The sequence below is a fragment of the Schistocerca cancellata genome, chromosome 5, assembly GCF_023864275.1.
Source record: "Schistocerca cancellata isolate TAMUIC-IGC-003103 chromosome 5, iqSchCanc2.1, whole genome shotgun sequence".
Taxonomy (NCBI): domain Eukaryota; kingdom Metazoa; phylum Arthropoda; class Insecta; order Orthoptera; family Acrididae; genus Schistocerca; species Schistocerca cancellata.
The window spans coordinates 429183352-429199389 of NC_064630.1; the positions used below are offsets into that span (position 1 = coordinate 429183352).

The 16038-nt window shown below is 34.7% G+C and overlaps 1 protein-coding gene across 1 annotated transcript in view; it reads right to left on the bottom strand.

Moving 5' to 3' along the window:
• Positions 1 to 465: 465 nt before the first annotated feature.
• Positions 466 to 16038, bottom strand: part of LOC126189006 (serine/threonine-protein kinase Genghis Khan) — a 372927-nt gene continuing 357354 nt past the window's right edge. The window contains exon 32 of the mRNA XM_049930817.1: positions 466 to 9770. Within this exon, the coding sequence (XP_049786774.1) occupies positions 9654 to 9770 (117 nt within the window). The 3' untranslated portion in view covers positions 466 to 9653. The remainder of the gene's footprint in view (positions 9771 to 16038) is intronic.

Sequence of the window (16038 nt, forward strand, 5' to 3'; positions counted from 1 at the left end):
TTTATTCGAGACACAACAATACTTTCTTACCTGTTGTTGATATCATCATCTCCATTTGAGTGACAGAATCAACTTAACGTAAAACACTGAACAGACATATTAAAATAGCAATATGCGAACAGAGATGAAGATAGAATAATGGATGACTAGGAGGATGAACTATATGTTCACTGATGGTGAGGAGAACACACCGGTGTGGTCAGTAATACATTCTACAAAGGTAGCAGATAACCAGACAGGCTATCCATTGAGGATACAATACCGAAAGTTTTTGTTACAATGATAACTGCATAGTGGACTACCATGCTGCAATCAGGACAATTAATGGATGAAAATAAAATTCATGTTAAACAACAGTACTCCACATATGAAATATTCTGATTTTTTTGTTATTGTGTAATAGAGGTACATTCAATAAACAGTGCCCTGGAGAGGATCAGGAAATTCAAATAAAACCAAAGCAAATAAATGTAACAACTTTATGTCAAAATGATACAAATGACAATTCAAAAATGATATTTGGGATTGCATTAAATTTGTACCAACAATTAAATACTTTAAACCAGACTTACAAGAAGTCAGCATCTTCATGTATGGAAGATTAGTTGATGCCATATAAGACTGAAATTTATTTACATTCCGTTAATGAAAAATAAAAGCAATGTTGCAGTAAAAACGTTATTTCAGTCAATGATTACTATATTAAATCCTATTTAAACATAGCAGATTCTTTCAGATCTTGGCAATAAGGCATTAATAATGTTCAGTACACGATAAATAAAAATACTGAGCATTTCCAAACATTGTAAGCAGAATAAAAGAAATTACAAATGTTAAGTATGTCAAGTGATCACACTGTCATTATTTAACTAAATTTATTACTAAAAAACCACACACATGCACACAGAAACACACAAAATAACAACAACATAAATAAGAAGCTTAAATATGAATAATATACAAATAAATAATTGTTTAACATTAACAACACAATATACATATAAAAAGTCTATACTCGAAATATACGACAGTTACAACACAAAGGATTTTCTTATTCAGTAGTTTTATATCTCTCTATTTAGCAGTCAGTTAATGCCAATAACAAATAAAACTGCACTCTGAACAGATTTTACAGTTATAGCAGCAACCAATCTACCATACATTATCCTCTGGCACACTAAAAATAATTTCTCAAGCATTTTGCACATTAGGTTAATTTTTAGACAGCTACTGGTTTCGAGCAGTTCCAAAATTTGCGATGTTCAATATGAATTAAACCATTCTATAAGAGTGGTAGCATTTTTCTTTTGCATTCTTTCTGATGAATCTCATGAACAAGTGCAAATTAGTAAGAATAATACTCTTCAAACTTACCATTCAAACAATGTACAGTATAGTCTCATAACAAAACAGTTTGATCACTGTATCTCTGCAGTAATGGGTTCTGTGGCAGAATGGACAATATTACTTTAGGTTACCAGATTTCTGAAGTGACTGTCCACTTCTTCAAATTTTTTAATACACTACCACTATGTTTAGAAACTATTAGTCTTTGCATAACACATACTGAGAGAGTAAATACAAGTAAGTGAAAGTTTTTGAGCTGATTAATGTCTGTCATTCTTTTAGTATCCTCAGTTCTTTTAGAACAGAAAATCTAAGTTATATACTTTGAAACTAGTTCTGCAACACCAGACTGATTTTTGCTTATTTAGACTTCCTGCGTGCACAATTACTGATTCAATGATCAATGGAGCACTCTGATAAGCTACAGTATAAAATATTTTTTGTTATGTACGGTGGTGGGTAATAAACTACAAAAATGAATACTGTAGCTCTTCGGATTTCAAATTTGGCATTAAACTGGTGTGCATTTTCACATATCTAAAACATGTACAACCTCTCCAGTGCCATCCTGAAACACATGCACCACCAACTCTCCAACATTAGTTTTAGGAACATAAGAGATTCAGGCAAACTTTCTTCTTAGAGAAGACATAATTTCAGTGGCTTTTCAACTGTATTAACTTTACTTGCAAGAAATTCAACCAGTACTGGAATGAAAACCAACAACTGCATGCGACTGCATCCTCGCAGTGGCATTTCTCTCCGTATTTACAGCCAGTATTTTCTGTTCAAAATGAATATGCATTTTACTTACCCACACATACATGAGCAACTAACAAAACAATCGACAGTCTCCCAGTTTATACTGCATCAAAATGGAAACTACAGCTGAGTTAAAAACCTTTCTCTATGACAATAAAAGAATGTTGGAAAAATACTGCACTCTTACCAAATGACATAACAGAGATTTCAAAAGCTCGGTTTACAAATTATATGGAGTAGCAGAGAAATTAAACTGCCAGGAAGCAAAATGAACCTAAAGGTTTTTAAGTAAATTTTGTTCCCTAGTTTACTCTTTGCAGCTCATTTTTCATCAAAGCTGTATCAATAAAAGACAAGATGCAGTAATTTTTAAAATTATTAATTATAAACCACCAACATTTTTTTGGGTTCATGGAACATTTTTCTAATAATGATTTAACAGACCATCATGTATTAATTGGGTAAATTTTGTTAAAAAAGCCACTTTGCCACAGAACTAACAAATACCAGGGACATGTTCAAAAGAAATTATTTGTTTATACTTTTTGGTGAGCAGTGATAAGAGTCTGTCAAACACACTGAAACATTCCACGCTATTATGCTATGGCTTTGTGGATCCACCTTCATTCCCATCAGCAGAGAATACATTCAAGGAAGGTGTTGTGTCTTTGATGTTTGATCTCTTTTCAAGATCTGTAGATGTAAGAAAAACCTTCCGATTTTCAAGAGTGTCTAAGGTAACACAAAATAATAGCTCAGGGCATTTTAACTACCATAACAATTCTAGGTGTAATAGTTTGGATTTTACAAGTAGGAGGTAGTGTCATACATTTAAGTACTACTCCAATTGGCGCACTATCTGACAAATACATTGATTAGTGAAGATCTGTGAGGGAGTTTTACATTTTACAAGACTCAGTGGCAGCAGTTACTCTGTAATGATGTAATTACCTCCTTAAGTAAAAAAGTTTACAAAAGGAGTAGGAGTAGAATATTCTCATCTACTTCAATCTGAGTTACTTTTTACTCTTCACATTTTGGAAAGATTTTTAATACTGTTCTTGTTTAAAGTGAATCCAATATACAACCTAATCAAACAGTGGAAAGTCCAGGATTGGATAGCAGCTATATGAGATGGATAGACTGCTACTCACTACATAGACGAGGCACTGATTCACAGAGAGGCACAACAAAAAAACACTGCTAAACATGGAAGCTTTTGGACAATAAAATGGTCCTTCTTCCAAAACAGAAAACACATATTCACACAAGCACAACTCAGACACACAGGGCCACCACTCTGGGTGGCCATATATGTGTGGTGCTTGTGTGTTTTTCTATATCAGGAGGAAGACTTCTTTTACCTGAAAGCTTAACTGTTTATCAGTCTTTCTGTTGTGCTTGTCTGTGACTCACTGCCTCTTCTACGAGGTGATTAGCAACCTATCCTTTCCACAACACAGGACTTAACACACATTTCATGAAGGGATATATGGTGGATCTTACCGAAATAAAAGTGACTAAATAATGTCTGTCAATGACTATTCCTCACTAACATTGGCAACAAAGTACATTGGCATGAAGCTACTCACTGAATAACACAGCTTAATCAATAAGATGAAAAATATAGTGGAATCATAAAGATGTACATAATTAGTTTTTCACATAAAACATAGTTGAAATAAGAATAGCACCTATAACATGAGAAGGGATTAAAAACTTGATGTTTACGGGGAAATGCAACAATACAAAACTCTTGTTGTTAAAAAGACTTTATAAATAACATTTACGATTTATGAATTTGTCTCAGAATAATTCAACTGAGACAAAAGAAGTGGCAAACAACATGTATTTATGTGTACAACTGTCCCTCCTCCCCCTCCCCAAACACACGATTACATAACCATTGACATGATTGTCTCACTACTAGTTTATAGTGTTCACTACGTACCAGTACATATCTAAGCCTTAATTTCTTCCCTTCTACCTGCTACCCCTGCCCCTGTGTTTTTACCTGTTTCTGTAACTATTCCTCATTTCCTTCTACTCATTTGTTCCTCTCACTTCCCTCCTGGGTATTAATAATTGCTTTTGTTTTATAAATTACACTGTGTAATGTGTCAGTCTTATTATTCTGATTGCCTGAATCACTCACTTTTTGGTGCACACCTTAAATAATATATCCAAAATATCTTCAACATGTACCTCATTTCATTTCCTGTATCAGCAAATGGATATAGGTTTAACAAAGAACATTCTCCAAGTAGTGAGGGGGATATCAATATTTGAAAAACTGCTGGACAATACAAAGCTTTCAGAACCTAGGCATGTTTTTCTTAGGGGAAAGTTTAGGCAGAGAGGAGAGATTGGAGTTATAACAGACATGTAACTTATGAATGAAGCCAAAAATGAGGAAGGACTCCAATAACCAGACTAGTGAAGTCATGTCTACCCCTTTATTTCTGACTTTTTAATATTTCTTTCCAGGAGAGAGCAGGTACTACATGAATGCCTGACTTTATGATACACCCTTTTGTCTCTTTTAGTTTTTATCATATTATTTCAGCCTCATTGAATTTCAGTAAATACAGCCACGTTGTCTTCATTCATACAAAAACTCCTTTAATTTATAAGTTGGTCCATGATGCGACATCTAATGTTACTTAGAGCTCCAAACATCAGAACCTTTTTGATGATTTATTCACTAGTTTAGGTTAGGTAATTTTCTCACACCTAACATATTCACTTATTTGTGCCAGAAATTTATCTAATTCTCTAGTTGTATTAATAACACTGGAGGATGAATTTTTAATGTTACAATTATATAATGTTCTATGTTTTCCATCTACTCTCAAGGTAATTGGAAATGCACTCTCATGGTGGTTGGAAATGGTATCCATCCCGCATTCTTATTCAATAGAGTGCAGCTGTACACCAAAGAGTGGAATGTGCTTTTTGCATTGACACCCAGTTTTTTTTTTTCTTTATGCCATGACTATGCTCAACATGGATTTTGTCACATATGCAAAATAATGAAATGGTAAATACAATGTCCATTACAAAATTCCATTTGAGGCTCTTAAGACAATTGTTCGACAGGTTTCATCACAATGTACCAGTTGGAATTTTTTCGTTCTTGGTGACACTACATAAATTTGATTATTACACATACTGTATGTAGTGATATTGAGTCACAAACATAAAAAAGATTCAGAGAAAAAGTGCAGCAAATATGTAATGAACTTTGAGGAACAGAGTATTAAGTAAACTTATTGTACTCTGGAGGTAAACATGCAGGAGTGGGAAACATGAATTCAGGAAAATGCTCCCGCTACATGACTAGGGCTCAAACAGACAGCAGGCTGCCAATAACTGGGCAGTGAAAGGTTTCGAAAACAGCTGTTGTTTCATACAGAAGATTTCATAACTGATAAAAATTTGATTTACACTCCACTGTATTAATTTAGGATTATTGCTTCTGGCAAAGATACTAAGCTTTCAATAACAAATGATTTTATGAGTTAAAATAATATGCCAAAAACAATCTAAATAATTTGGTCTTATCCATTCAGACATCAAATCTGTCTGTCAGTGGTTGAAGTTTCAATACAAATCATCTGCTTACATACATAAATCCGTAAAAAGCAGCAGTTCTTGATATTTGACTTTGAATTTCTACACCATGATTCTACATGAAAATACCCAGAAAGCTTCAATTAATATTATAAAAATATAGTCCTAAAATGTTGTTACAAGATGGGTTCTATTTACTAAAAGTACATGAAAAGGAGAAAGGCAAAAGTAAAAAATGATCTAAATACTTCATCAAAAAATTCAGCAATGCATACAAATGAATGGGTGCCATCAATATAAAATCATGTTTACTCTAAACCAACATAATCACAAGAATAAAATTATATTTGAGATACTGATGTGTCCAAGAAAAGTGAAACAGCTTCATGCATGACCAAAAGTAAAAGATGTTCATCTTGACTGACACAATTCATATCCTTAAGTGATACTGCAAATGTGTGAGGAGTTTTCCTTTTTGGAGATGTGGTGGCAGTCCACTGTTTGATATGTTAGTACGCCATTCTCTTTTTTAAGCACTAATAAGGCATACTTTTGTCAATATTATGACAACCATTGTGTGAAATACATAAGAGCATCGAAGATTCTCTCTACAATGGTCAGCATATTTAGTCTGTTCATTTAACAATAAAAATACTACAACGGATTTAATACTGGAACTGTAATTACGATATTTATTGCTGTGGAGTGCCTCATAAATCAATGTTATGCTCTGTGAGGTCTTGACAAATAGTGCAATATATCAATCTGAAAAATATTTACTCTTTCAAACAGACACTACAGATGGTTATGCTTTCTTTTTAATTCCATCTTGATATCACCACTGTAGCCAAATTTACGAAAAGACGAGCTATGTTTCATTGAAAACAAAATGTTTTCATACAAGTTCTGAAAGACACCACCAACTACTCTTTGGTGACACATGCCAAATGGATGTGTAGTTCACATTCACAGCTATTTTACTGGATAGCCTGGTAACCAAAATTTAATTTATTGTTATAAATGGTCACAAAATTGAATGCTATGAGTGAAATGAAAGTCAGAGAAACTTACTGATTTGTTTTGTTCATTAAAAATGAACTAGCCAGAAGCTGGTACTAAGAATAACTCTAACATCATTTAAATTTTACTGGTGATTGCATTTTTAAGCAGTCCAAAATATGACTGAAAAACATTTACTGTTGAATAATGGGAGAGATTCAGACATAAAAATCATACAAGCAGCGTTAAAAAAATTAGATAAAGAAGACAATAAAAGGAAAATAAGCAGGTTATAGCTTATAAATGTAAGGATTATGACATGAACTATTAAAATGGAAGTGTTAGAACACCAAGCAACATTAAAATTCTTTCAAAGGCAGATATACTCAAAAATGAAAATACAGTGATCACAGTAACTGAAGAGTGTTACAGGGAGAATTTTAACTAATACAGTGAGAATAATGCAATAGCCAATCACACATCTGTGTAGATTATACTCATGGAAGATAAAAAATTGTATCATAAATTCTATTCAGACAGTGGGTACTCTATCTAGAATAAACTTTATCACAGATATTACTTTCTCAACTACTAACCACTGCTTTCAATCTTGAGCATATTGTTGAAACTGTAAATTTTTTACGTTTCTATTCATTAAATGAGTCATGTCATTTAAACTTCTAAATTTATTATAAATTTCCAACATATCTCACAGGCAATGAAAGAAAGAAAAATGCTTCCACCTCACATGAAGATTTATACGGGCACAGAAGTACAATGATAACCTTTATATTACTGATACAAAATGCCCCGATATTTAAAAAAAAATATGACTTAAAACTCAGAATATCCCAGACATTAGTGCAGCACCTAGTGTGTACTGTGATCCTGCAACAAAGTCCCTCTGTCAAAACTTAAAGGGTGTGAGTTAGATTTTTACTACAGAAATGAATTGTGCCCTTTTTTTCTGTAAGCGCTGTCCCAAATCTGATACATAAATCATGTGAAGTTCTAAATAAAATAAATTACTAATGCACAATGAACAACTAGTCCACAAACATGATACATTCATAGTTCAACACATCTTGGAAAATAAGACATTTACTTATAGCTCACATAAAAATGAGACAATGATTTAATATTTAACAGCTTCATGGCATGAACTCTGCTTAAATTTGTTGTGGAAACAAAAACTGGAGAAACAGAGAGAGAGAGAGAGAGAGAGAGAGAGAGAGAGAGAGAGGTGTGAGCTCAAGGGAAAGATAAAAAAAGATGCTATCTATCTATAGGCACTTATCACCCAACACGCCATGATCAATGGTACTGAATTTTTAAACAGTTTCAGACAATGCAATTGAGTAGCAAAGAAGTAAGTTAGCACTCTGATGAATTTCCACTTATCCCTTAAACTTTACATAAGACTGTGAAAAAACAATATCTAGGCATTTCATTATTGTAGCACACTTTACAGCACAGGACAATCTACTTGTGTAAAAGTTCAGCACCAATACAATAAGTAATCAATTATTTTTGCTGCGGTATATATTCCCCTTCAGTCAGTTTTTAGCTGTACAATAATTTTAAGGAACCTTGCAGCACATTTCCTGTACACAAATGAAAATATCTAATGTAATATAAATATTTGGATTATTTAAATCAATGAGAATTGTTTCAGAAGGATTACACAATGATAATAAATATATTTAAATATAAAATTTGAAGTTGCAGAATATGACTGAATTACAAAACATACTGCTTAAAAATTTGTACAGTTAGGCGTTGGATTATTTCATCATTATTGTTAGCATTCCCTGATAAAATAAAACTATAATCATATTCTTAAAAAATGAACAGAAAACATATACACAGCTGTAATGAAATGCTATTTTACAAAAGGGCCCATACTCCACTCATTTTAGTGCACTCTTAACATCACTAATTCATTCCGAAGACGCACGCATTCGCACACACACACACACACACACACACACACACACACACACACATGCACAATCCTCCTACCACAGCTATGTACCAAATGAGGTAGGGCCACCTAGTCCTTTACTACCGACAAATGTTAATAAATATAATATACATTTTCCACATATGTAAAGTCAATTTTTGTAGTCTCACTAAAAATAATCACAAATTGTATTTGGAAGTCCCTCATATCTCAATACAGAATGCAAACACTTACATATATAAACAAAACCAAAAAGGAAACAAAATGTGCTTGGCAACTTTGTTCCAAATTTTTACAATGGAAATTTTCCATTAAAATTGTACTACATTATATACCAGTAAACTAAACTTGAAATAAAATTTGACTTTGCAGATTTCCGCATGACTCTTCAAGACTCGACCCATTTCAACATAAGCAACTTATGTACAAAATATTCTGATTTTAATGTAAGTACCAGAATTTGCAACACCACAAAGAAAAGATACATGGAATCATAGAAAAATTTAAAAATACTGAGAGATGCAACAAATTTAACTTACAATGATTATCATCCTCTATACAAAACTGTTCTTTACCTCCAGGGTGTAAATAACAACTGCATATAATGCAAAATGAAAGAAAATTAATGATTACATACCAGATTTTCAAATTTATGAACTTCTTTCACCTAAAAATTAGCAAAAGGCCTAACACACATTGATGAAAAATAAAGGCCATGCTGTTGCACATATACATATGTATTTATGCTTACTCAAAAAAGTCTTGGGAATGAGAAAAACAAACAAAATTAAATTAGTGATATTATGAAGGAAAAGTAAATGACTAAATGTAAAATAATATGTTTTACTTACGTTACACAAGTACTGACAAATGCGTTCTGTATTATACCATCTGTATGACTATCCTTTTTGCCAAAATGTTAATGAAAATAACACACAGCTTAATAGCATCAGATATCATTGATGCGAGATTGTTTCCCAACAGTTTATGTACAGACCAATAAGTTAAACTAGCTGTCATAGCTCGAAGACCCGTGGTCATGGCCAGGACTTGGTGGTGTACTTGGATTGCTGCTATTGTTGGAAGCTATTGAATGTCGTGGACTGCCACCACTTACAGTCTGGTCCTACAATATAAAAAGAAAATACAAATAAATTAAAGATGCTTATCAATGCCATTTAAAATGTCCACACACACACACACACACACACACACACACACACACACACACACAAAACAACAATTGTAAAAGGAAACATCTATGCTGAAGAGTTCCCAGCCATGCCTTGTGGTCACATTCATCAGTTTCAAGATATTTAGTGTGGGCATTATTATGAAAAATGATACTGCAAAATCAAAATTTTTGGTAATTTCAAGCCTTGCAGTGTGCCCTAGTCTATAGCAGGGGACCGGACAGGGTGGGTAGCAGAATGTGTGTGTGTGCGCTAGTATTCATAGAGCTTAGAATTGAAGCAAAATGTTCACACTAGTTTCCCTAAAATTGCGATAAGTTTTTTTTTTTTTTCAGTGAGGAAGATTTTCACATCTTTTCCTGGCAGCTCTACTGTTTTGTCTTTAACTTAAAATGGAGGAACTACATATGATAATTAATGATCATACAAAACAAAATGTACTCTTGTTCGTTAAGATGTTACAATGATGATGGTGTGACGGCAGTTGCTCAAAAATTTAATCTTTTATGATATTCCCCAGCCCGTCTCTACCAACTGCTGTCAATTTTTTTGAGAACTGCAGCTAAACTCTGGCAACATAAATCAAAATGCATCTTTAACTCACTGAAACACTAAGTTCTTTCCCTGTTTACCGTTAGCTGTCGCAAAGCAAACTTACAATATGAATGACTTACTTACAGATACCTCATAACAATGTTATCTCCATCAAAAAAGTCTTTAACTTATTAAAACACACTTGGATGTGCTATACAACAGCTGTCATACACAACATGCATCGGAGTTAATAGTTCTACCAATAATACAAAAATCAATCATAGCGATATGCTCTTCCTTATTCAGTTGTTTCTGGTGTTTGATAAACTGAACTATCTTTTATTGGAGAGCAAATGATCAAGCACAACACAGGGATTAACAGAAAAGAAAATAATACACACACTGTTATGCCTTAGATCTATAAACACTATCCTAATCTCTTGTGATCATGACAACACATACTTGAAAAGATACAATAATTCCTGGTATTACCTATCTAGATCTTAGAGGTCTTCCATTTCTTTTTATTTAAGTACAAGAAGAAATAATGCTTTCCATAACTTCACATGCAAATCACAGAGCAGATAACTGTCTACCAAGTGATGACAAGTGTGTGTGTGTGTGTGTGTGTGTGTGTGTGTGTGTGTGTGTGTGTGTGTGTGTGCGTGTGTGCGTGCAAACCACCATGAGGTACATGGAAGAGAATACATCCCATTGTACCAGTTATTAGGGTTTCTTCCTATTCTGTTCATGTATGGAACATGGGAAGAATGATTGTTTGAATGCATCTGTGCTTGCAGCAGTTATTCTAATCTTATCCTCATGGTCCCTATGTGAACGATACGTAGGGGGTTATAGTACATTCTTAGAGTAATCATTTAAACCTGGTTCTTGAAACTTTGTTAACGAACTTTCTCCGGATAGTTTATGCCTGTCTTCAGTAGTCTGCCAGTTCAGTTCCTTCAGTATCTCTGTGACACCCTCCCAAACCTGTGACTGTACGTGTTGCCCCTCTCTGTACATATTCAATATCCCCTGTTGGTGCTATCTGGTACAAGTCCCACACACTTAAGTATATTCTAGGATGGGTCACACGAGTGATTTGTGATTTGTACGCAATCTCTTATCTAGACTGATTGAATGTTCACTGTATTCTACCAATAAACCGAAGTCTACCACCTGCCTTACCCACAACTGAACCTATGTGATCATTCCATTTCATATCCCTACAAAATCTTACACCCAGGTATTTGTATGAGTTGTTAGATTTCAACAGTGACACATTGACATTATAGTCATAGGATACTACATTTTTTCATTTTTTGAAGAGCAAAATTTTACAGTTCTAAACATTTTGAGCAAGTTGCCAATCTCTGCACCATTTTGAAATCTTATAACTATCTGACTGAATGTTTATGCAGCTTCTTTCGGACAGTACTTCATTATAGGTAACTGAATCATCTGCAAAAAAAGGTTACTATTAATATTTTATAAGGTTACTATTAATATTGTGTACTAACAACATGGACGAAAGCAAAGATCGAACCCATTTACTAGAAGGAAACACCAAACTACCACCCAATATCCTTGACATCAATTTGTTGTCAGATCTTAGAATATATTCTGAGCGCAAACTTAATGAGGGTACCTCAAATGAAATTATCTCCTCCATGCCAATCAGCATTGATCAAAACATTGATCATGCGAAACCCAACTCACTTTTCTCAAATGACATAATGAAAGCTTTGGATCGAGGCAGTCAGGTACTTGCAGTACTTTTTAATTTCTGAAAAGCATTTGACTCAGTGCTATATCTCCACTTATTGTCAAACTTATGAGCATATGGTGTAGTAAGCAAAATTTGTGGCTGGATTGTGGGTTTATTGTAGGTAGGATGCAGCAGGTTATCTTGGATGGAGCATCATCAAGTGATGTCGAAGAAACTTCGATTGCGCCCAAGGGAAGTGTGTTAGGCTGCACAATATGATAAAATAATTTAATGAATTTCTGAAGCTGGACAGTATCTCAGGCATTGCATGTAAAAGTATATTGCTGCTATGCTGCAGCAAGAGTAGGGGTGACAGGTATGGGGGAATGCTACGCTGTTGTATTGATTGCCTCATTATCTGGGTACTTGCTAAGAAACTTTTCTTCTAAAAGAATCATATAAAATACGACTATGTTACATTTATGCATTATTACTATGGTGTAATAAGGCACAGAAATAAAACAAGTAAAATGTTATGTTCATGTTATTCTTATACCTGGTCACACTGGTGTAATTTGACAGAGTGTGTGGTGGAGAGGAGGGGAGATGTGTATGCACACGCATTTCTAACACCAGATTTCAAAGGCTCAGCTAGAATGCATAATGCTCAACTTCTTTTTTTCTGTATCTATCAATTGCTTGATGTCTGTACTAGATTGCGGGTGGATGTCTTTACTCATTTCACTGTTTGTATGTCATCCAGGACTTTCCATTATAACGTAAGCATTATGTTTAAAATATTCACCCAAGTGACACATATCAGTGCATGTAATGGTGTAATACGTACAAAACATTTAAAATAAAATTTGTTTTATATATAAAATATGTATTTTATATACATTTTTCATGAGTAATGAAAGGTGGAGGAGGGAAAAAAATCAATGGTGCGATATAATTTTTCGGTATCTATGATTTAGAAAAAACTGTCTTTGTCAAAAATAATGTATGTTAATATCTGTTTATGTCATAAAAAATTATATCACTAGATATGAAAACAATTCTCTTTGTGTAAAAGAGGTGTACTTGTAGGATTCTTACCCATCTTGGTTGTATTTATATACCACATACTGTATGTCATTTATTTCTGTTATCAGAAGTGAGAAAAGTGAACCATGTCAGGTACAGGAATTGAAGTAACCAAGCCACAGAAAACAAATGAACAAAGTATGTACTGAACAGTGCTGCTTGGTAGTTTAGAGGTGAGTGGCTACACAACTACAGCAGGTGATTGAAGCAGCAGGTGACACAAGGTAGAAAGTTGGTCACAGAGTGTCTGTGCTTACCCATCACATTACCTACTGCCCACAATAGAACACAAGGTATAAGGCAACTACCACAGTGTGGAAGTACTCTATTATCCCAAGAGATGACAACCGTGTGGACAGTGGTCAGTTGATGGGAGCCACTACTACTTTCCCTGTTCTGAGTCTAGAATTGATATGTCTAGAAGTATATGTCTTCCATTGCTGAAGACAAATCTGACACTAAATTATTGAGAAAAAGTCTTAAATTTCAGACACACGATTCGAAGACTACAAGGACAGGAAGACTGTATTTTCAATATGATACAATAATTTGTTGTGAATTATTTCCAAGTTTCAGACTGCATTCAAGTATGGAAATGTTGTAAGTATTTCCTTTCAGCTGTCTGTTTTCTGCACATGTCACATTCAATGAAGTGCAGACAATGGTAAGTTTTGAGTAATCCCTATAATCGTCCGATGTTAGCATGTTAGATCTCACTTCTTTTGCACAATACAGCATAATTAAAAAAAAAAAAAGAATGTATCTAATGAACAGACTATTCAACTGGAATATCAATGGAGTATTGTAATCCACTGCATTATTAAACTAGCAACTAAGGACAGGATAGATCAGAACAAACAAAACTTACTATTGGTATAAAACAAACACTTTGCTTTATTTTTGTTATCACAAAGACAAACCAAAATTACAATGAATACTATACAAAAATGAAGCTGCAGTGGGAACATATTATTATACTAACCCATCACCACTTTTGACAGTGCATTTGTTATTTAAAAAAAAAAAAAAAAAAAAAAAAAAAAATCACAGCCTTTGCCTTCTGGACCTCCCCTCTCAATTACACATTCCACGCCTGCCCCAGGTTGCACCCAAACCCTCTTCTGTGCACCATCCCCTTTCTATATTTCCTCACTCCTTTCCCAAAACACTCCTTCACATCACTGTGTGCTGTGTACAACTCCCCTTGTCTGCAACCAGAATGAGCTAATCGGTGCCAAATTCCTATCCTATCCACCTGTTACCTCTCGCTCACAGGTGTCAGCCACCCTTCTCCAAAATTCCCTCCTAGCCCTCCACTGACTTTCTCCTCTCACCCAGTCCACTCAACACAAACCATCAATTGTAATTAGACTCTGATAATGTACACTGAAACATCAGAAAAAATAAAGTCATAAAACCAGTTGATAAAGCTTTGTATTTAGGATGGCTGAAGACTTTAGCCAGATGAGCTAAAATAGAAATGAAGGGAAGAGTAAAAATAGTAAGATGGCGGACAGTGCAGTGTATCGTATTGAGAACGCTCTTGTGATGATCGGAAAAGTGGCAGAAGAAGGAGGATATATGAAGAAGGAAATGAAGAACGACTTCCTAGAGGCGGTGAGAGAAATAAGAAAATGTTTAGAATCTTTGAAAAATGAAACAAAAGCAAATAAGGTGGAGAATAGGAATCCTACAAGAGAGATTAGGAACATCCAACAAGAGACGAGCGCGGGAGAAGACTGCTGCACTGATGGACAACTAGCGACATCTATTGGAGAAACTAAGGAAACAGCACATAGAGGACAGTGGCCTGCTGGGCACGTAGCGACGTCTATTGGCGAAACACAGGAAACAGCACATAGCGGACAGTGGACTGCTAGTCACCTAGCGACATCTACTGGCGAAACGCAGGAAACAGCACACAGCAGACAGAGACAGATGGAAGAGACACCTACAGGATATGAGAAGAACTTCAACGGAGACATCGGTGTGGGTAGCTTTCTGGAAAAAGCAAAAAAAGACGGAAATAAGACGGAAATGGGAGAACTGAGGCATACAGTGGAGGAGATAACTGATTTCCTAAAAAACCAACTAGGGATATTAATATAAGAGCAAATAAAGAAAACTCTAGAAAAGGAAAGCCACCTAGACGCAGAGAAAACCAAAACTGATGGAAACAACATACAAACTAAATACAACAACAAAGTTAAACCAGAGGGAACGACAATATACAGAAATCCTCTGCTTCAGCAACAAAATCAGCTACAAGTCCAAATCAATGCACATGAGCAACATAATAAAACCTGAAATCAGGTTAATGAACTAGACGAACCGACTTGGAGTACTGTGGCGGGGAGGAGCTGGTACAGTAGAAACCAGAGTAATTATAAAACCATAATGGGTACCAAAAAAGACGAAGAAATGCAAGCAGCAGAAACAACAGTGTGGCTGTACATCGGTAACTTAAAGAGAACCACCACAACTGCTACAGTAGTGAAATACCTTAACAAGAATGGCATACTGGGACAACTAGAATGTGAAGAACTGCGCACACTGCGCGACAAAAAAGCTTCCAAAGTAGGCATTCCGTTTGAAAAGCTACAAATCACACAAGAACCAGAATTCTGGCCAGAAAACATACAAGTACGTCGATTTCGTTTCCCAAGACAACCAATGGAAGAGGGAGCAGAGCTCAACTAAACTAAGAAGAAAACCAGAAGAGCAAGAAATAAAAGCAGTCTTGTGGAATACAGAGGGAGTAAAAAGCGCTCTTAACCTAACACCAACAGACATTCTGCAAAACTCGGATCTTGCAATTCTAACAGAAACCTTCCTGATAGACAGCTGGCAACATAAAGATTTCTGTAATTATC